Source organism: Spinacia oleracea, chromosome 1 (genome assembly GCF_020520425.1).
Source record: "Spinacia oleracea cultivar Varoflay chromosome 1, BTI_SOV_V1, whole genome shotgun sequence".
Taxonomy (NCBI): Eukaryota; Viridiplantae; Streptophyta; class Magnoliopsida; order Caryophyllales; family Amaranthaceae; genus Spinacia; species Spinacia oleracea.
The window spans coordinates 102,919,508-102,925,507 of NC_079487.1; the positions used below are offsets into that span (position 1 = coordinate 102,919,508).

The 6,000-nt window shown below is 34.1% G+C and overlaps 1 protein-coding gene across 1 annotated transcript; it reads right to left on the reverse strand.

The window, feature by feature from the left end:
* Positions 1-2,989: 2,989 nt before the first annotated feature.
* On the reverse strand, positions 2,990-4,245 carry LOC130465572 (uncharacterized). Its single transcript, XM_056834385.1, has 4 exons — positions 4,168-4,245; positions 3,826-4,080; positions 3,732-3,760; positions 2,990-3,632 (listed from the first exon to the last, which is right to left on the reverse strand). The coding sequence occupies exons 1-4, from the start codon at positions 4,243-4,245 to the stop codon at positions 2,990-2,992; spliced, it is 1,005 nt and encodes a 334-aa protein (XP_056690363.1).
* Between the last annotated feature and the right edge of the window lie 1,755 nt (positions 4,246-6,000).

The following is a 6,000-nucleotide window of genomic DNA, read 5'->3' on the forward strand; positions in this document are numbered from 1 at the left end:
ATGTTAGATTTAGGATTTCAGAAAATAGGAATTTTGTAATTGTATTAATAAATCAGCATATTACAGCTTATATAAGAGAGCAGAAGTCTAGAATCTTCTGTTTGTTACAATCAGTTATAACAAGTAACTGATTCTTGAAGAATCAGTTAGCATAGGTGCTGACTCATCAGCTAGAGTAACAGCAAGGCAGTCTTGTTATTTGATCATCTTATTGATCATTACAATGCATAAGCTAGATTACAATCTATAATGCTAACAGTAAATGCAACATATTTATGTCATTTCATCACAGGAAAGTGAATAACAAGAACATTAGAAATGCATGTACAATTAATTGCCCTTGAATAAAAAACAATCTTAAAATGTAAAAGTATTCCTCAAAATTAGTCGCAGTCCTTATTTACTTTTTAAAGTGTCTTCAAATGTTCAAATCCAAATTTTCATAATTGTGGTTGATTATATATTGTCCATAAATTTATTTGAGAGTCTCATGATCTGTATAGGAGTACAAGATAAAATATAATTAATTTAATCTAGTCCATCACTTAAAATTTGTGACCGTGCAAGCTTAGGCCTCGTGCATAGTGGTGGGTCATGTGTCATGATGGTTCAAGTGACACATCATTATTTTTACAAAAAATGAAACTCGAAATAAAATAAAAAAAATAAAAAATTGAAGGTAAGGAAGACATGAGTCTCGAGACTCTTGAGCAGCGGGACGACATATCTACAATTCATGTGTTGCCAATTCGCCATTATTGTACCTTGCTTCTTCCCCTTCAAGTATTCAACCAAATACTGCGTTTTATGTTTTTAAGAGAGGAGAAAGAAAGATGACTGAGCAATAAAATATGATAATCTCTACTCCGTATTATATAAGTGAAGAGTTGAGGGGTATTTCAGTAACACCACTTTTGGTGTCCCCCTAGGATAAGACTAAATTACCCTCTAAAATTTCACAATTTAATTTAATTAAAAAAACTATTATTTATTGATTTAAAAATCTGAATATTTATTCTTTTTTTTTTTTTGGTAAAATAGAGAGAATATATTTCCACCAAAACAATAGAGTACAAACTATAACAGACACAGAGAAGCTACAACCAGCTTCAAAGCAAAGGAAACACAACCTGGAGAAAACACAAACAGTCAACAGACTGAACAACAACCAACAGACTGAACAACAGCCAACAGACAACCCAAAAGACAACACAACAGTCCACAGCAAAACAGTAAGAAACTAAGGGACTAACACCTTCAGCTTCCTATGTTGCAGACATCTAGTGTAAGCAAGCAGCTTGATTTGATGAACAATGGCATTGATGTCCTGCTTCTGATATTGGAAGCGCCTATAGTTCCGCTCTCGCCAAACAAAATACACTGTGACACTTAGCAACATCCTGTTAATATTTATTCATTTTAAAAAACTGAAAATGAATAACAAATTAGGAAAGTTTTTGGTGCCAACATTATGGGCTAATCCCCATACGTGTTAAATTTAATGGTCTAATATTTGGAGAACTTTGACTTTCTATAAAACTAGGAAATTATTATGGCATTTATTTTCCATCCATATGAATGGTAAGATGTGATTATGTAGAAAAGACTATGAGAATATAGTTGCACGTAGTATGTATAAGATCCTTGCTTACGCCCATACATCAATATTTAGTAAAAATACAATTTTAAGTTTTTAATAATTTTGCATGCATCGCTTGCATATAAGATATATATCTCTATTTTACAAGGAATTTATGAGGTCATTTTAGTAAATGGCCTTTTGGTGTCCCCTATGGAATAGACTATAATATCCTTAATTAATAAGTTTTAAAATAATTCTAATAACACATAATTATTGTCATATTGTAAAAAATGAAATTTCAATGCACGTGACAACCAAAAGTCAACAACAACTTAATTTAATTCTTATAGCAAACTTGAAAGAAATTATTAAGGCATTTGCAAAAATTGGAATTCATCCCTTCAATCTTACATTTTTTTTACGGTTTTTTCATGAAATGCCCCTGAGGTTTGCAATAATGCACCAAATACACCTGCGCGTTTCAAAATTCATAAAATACCCCTATTTAATCAAAACTGTTCACCAAATACCCCTATTATGACTTTCCGTTAGTCCTCCGTTAAGTCATGTTTAAAATTCATAAAATGCACCTAAATATAAAGGTTTTGCATAGTATACACCTATTTGTAAAGTTCTTTGCACCAAATACCCAAACTTCATAATTTGAATCCAGCGGCTAGTTTTAATTCAATATAGCCGTTATGTTCATGCTGCCTATAAGTAAGGCTGTTGTTCACTTGACTTGCTCCATGTTTAGCCCTCTATTTCCTAAATAGCCATGAGTTCTAATTCAAAAACCGGATCCTCTTCCATCCCAAATTTGTCATACCTAAGAGTTCCAAATAAAAACTGCAATTGTGGGAGAAGATTTGCAATTAGGAGCTCGGAAACGGCTAAAAATCCACAAAAGCTTTACTACAAGTGTGATCCTTGTGATAATTTCAAGTGGTGCAAAGGTTTTGTTGAGCAGACATTTGATGAAGCTCAAAGCAAGGGAAACAGAGCTGATGAAAACAGGGGAATGCAAGAAGAAAACAGGGGAATGCAAGAAGGAAGCAGGGGAATGCATGAAGAGTTGAAGCTATTGAAGAAGAAACTGAAACAACAGAAACAACAATTCAAGTTTGCAATAAAAATTGGTGTAATAATGTTTGCATTTCTAATTTGGATAGCAATGAAGTAGAGTTGTAACAAATTTCAAGCAATAACATCACTTGTTTAAGCATATGAGCTTTACAAAAACTGATTTCTAAGTGGACAAATGCCACTGAAACTGCACAAAAACATCTTGTCTAAGCAATTGTGTTCTTTCCAAAAAGTGATACTAACTGTAAATTGCCTAAGCTATTTTAACTTTGTGCACCTACAATTCACCAAAAACTGACTAACTTTTAACTTTGTGCATGGTTAAGTTGATGTGTTTGCTCTTTTCCTCCTCCTTGGACCCCCTTGTGATGTACTTGCTCCTGCTGCTGCTGAAGTGCTTGGTCCAGTGCTTGGTCCTCCATTCTTACATGTCCTTGAGTTATGACCAAACTCCCTGCACTTTCCACATTTCACATTGTTGTTCCTCTTCCCCTTCCTGGGTTCATTTGGTCCTCTCTTTCTCTTCTTAGCAGGTCTGCCAGCTTGTCTTTTGATGACTGGAGGCTGAATGGTAGGGAGAGAAAAGTCAGGCCACTGTGTTGGGTCTGACATGGGGTGAATATGGTCTGCATATGTAAGCTTGTATGCAGCAGACTTGAAGAATGGGGAGACAAAATCAATGGGGTTCAGCCTTTGGTCATAAATCACCCCGAGTGCATGCTTGCAGGGGATTCCAGAAATTTGCCACTTCCCACACCCACAGCTTCTAGTTGATAACCTGATGGGGAAGTTCACATGTGCATCTCTGACCTCAAATTCCCCCCCACCACAGGCTGTAGCATAGCAGAACCTAGACTCTCCTGTTCTTTCATCCACCTCTTTCTTGGCATACTCAGTCAACTGACCATCCTCCATATCAATTGCCATGTCAAATCTTGCCCCAACCCTCTCCATACACCACTTTCTGATTGATGTACAACAACACAACAACATACATCATTATACACAGAACATCACAAACATCACAAAATAAAGGAACAGAACATGAAGTGGTGAGCTATACCTTCCAACAATGAGAATACAGGCATGTCTCTGTATGGTTTTGTGCATGCATTGAATGACTCCACAAAGTTTGTTGTGTTGTGATCACAACAAACAGCAGGGTCAAACATATGCCTGGACCACTGCTCCTGGCATGTGTCCAAGTATGCAGCAGCATTTGGATCATGAGCAGTGATCTTCTCTAATGCTTTACCATACACATACTCATTGTGTGCATTTGCAGCTATCCAAAACAGTTTGAAGAAAGCAGATCCACTAAATCCATTGTTTTTGCAATTCATGTACAAGTGTTGGCAGCAAACTCTCCTAGTAGCTCTAGGAAAAGTATCTCTCACTGCCAAGTCAACTCCCTACACAGAATATGTTCATTTTAGGCCAATCATATCTGTTGCAATATTATAAAATTGAAACAAAAAAGGAGCAAAATAAACATATACCTTCATCCTGTCACTGATAAAGGTCCAATCATCTTTGTTGCAACCCTCTTGCTCAAACATCAAAGCTATGTGATCCATGATGCAATAACCACCACATTGCAGTCATCCTAAAGGGAAAATTTAAGAAAAAAAAACATGAATTTCGATTCAACCAACAACAATTCATCAATAAACAACCACAATCATGATCACAATGAAATTCAACAGGTCACAATCACAACTTACAACTAACCAAACAATTATTCACAACAAATCCAAGGAATAACTAACTTCTAACCAATCAATTAATCTCAACTGACAATTTCAAAAAATCACTGACAATTTCGCAAAACCCTAACCCTAATCAATTTCGCGAAAAAATTGTACTTTACAAGCAAAATAAATCAGCGAAGAAGGGATTATTACCTTGAAGTAGATAATCCAACTAGGAAAAGGGCCCTTGTTCGTCCACTGCACCCGAAACTCTAAATCGCCTCCAAGTTGCCCCCTTTTTGTCGCGAATTCACCAAACGAACACCCACGAACTCGCCAAAAGAGAACGCAACAAATTTCACTAAATTCTTGAAGATCTACCCAGAATTTTGTCAGTTACAGTAGAATTGATGAGGGTTGAAGAACAGGGGAAAGGAGAGAGAAAGAAGAGAAGTTGAGAAGTTTTTTTTTTTTTTGGAATTTCAGTCACAATTGTTACCTAAATCGCGCCAAACAACAATTAAGGGCAAATTGGTAAAACGTCACCAACGGCAAGCTAACGTCCGTTAAATCCAGGAGCATTTAATGAACAGTACGGAACTTTAGGGGTATTTTATGAATTTTGAAACGCGCAGGTGTATTTGGTGCATTATTGCAAACCTCAGGGGTATTTCATGAAAAAACCGTTTTTTTTAATACAAATTAAATTTAGTATTACTCTTAACCATACCCTAATTTTATATGGTTATACAAGCACTTTGTGGCAAAAACGCAAAAAAAAAAAATTGAACAATTAAAAAACACAATCTTTTACGTTTATTTTTGTTAATTTGTTATTACAATAATTACTAAATAGATTTTATTACATATAAATATGTATATTTTTTTCTTTAGTTTTAAATAAATTTTCTTACATGTTTTAGAAAATGTACATACTTTTAAGAATGTTTAGCGTGTATATAGGACTATGTTTTAATTAACAAATTAGAGAAGAAAGTCATTAAAGTATTATTTTAGTTCATTATGATTAAACTTTAGTTTAATAACTTAGCATTTAGGTTTCCATATAAAATGTCGATAATACACTTATAAAAATTGTTAAATTTTTTATAAAACGTTGGAAAATACTTACGTATATATCAAATTAGATTTTTAAAAATAGTTGTACGCATTGTGTGCATAGCATACTAGTTAAAATAAATATGAACAGCTGACACCCCTAGTCGCCATACAAATCCTCTTTTTCTGACTTTTTTTTCCTTTTTTTCTTCTTTTATCCTTTTTCTTTTTTCTTTTTTTCTTTTCTTCTTTTATTTTATTTTATTTTATTTTATTTTTTCTCCCAATTTATTTTTACTAGTTCCCATGATTACCCTTTTTTATTTTTGAAAACTATATTTTCAATTTTTTTTGAACTCATTGGATATATATTTCTACCTTTTAATTATGATATTTTTTACGGAAATTTCATGAAATGCCCTCGAGTTTTGCCATAATTCACCAAACGCCCATCAAGTTTCAATAATTCATAAAATACCCCTCACAATTTGTACAAATACCCAACATACCCTTACTAATAACGGGCCGTTAGTCCGCCGTTAGCCAAGTTTCCAATTCACCCAAATGCCCCTATTCTGAAAC

Coding starts and splice junctions, on each gene's coding strand:
- LOC130465572 (XM_056834385.1), bottom strand. CDS start 4,245: ATGGATCACATAGCTTTGATGTTTGAGCAAGAGGGTTGCAACAAAGAT. Junction 4,081..4,167: donor TTATCAGTGACAGGATGAAG/GTATATGTTTAT, acceptor TATTCTGTGTAG/GGAGTTGACTTGGCAGTGAG. Junction 3,633..3,731: donor TGTATTCTCATTGTTGGAAG/GTATAGCTCACC, acceptor TACATCAATCAG/AAAGTGGTGTATGGAGAGGG.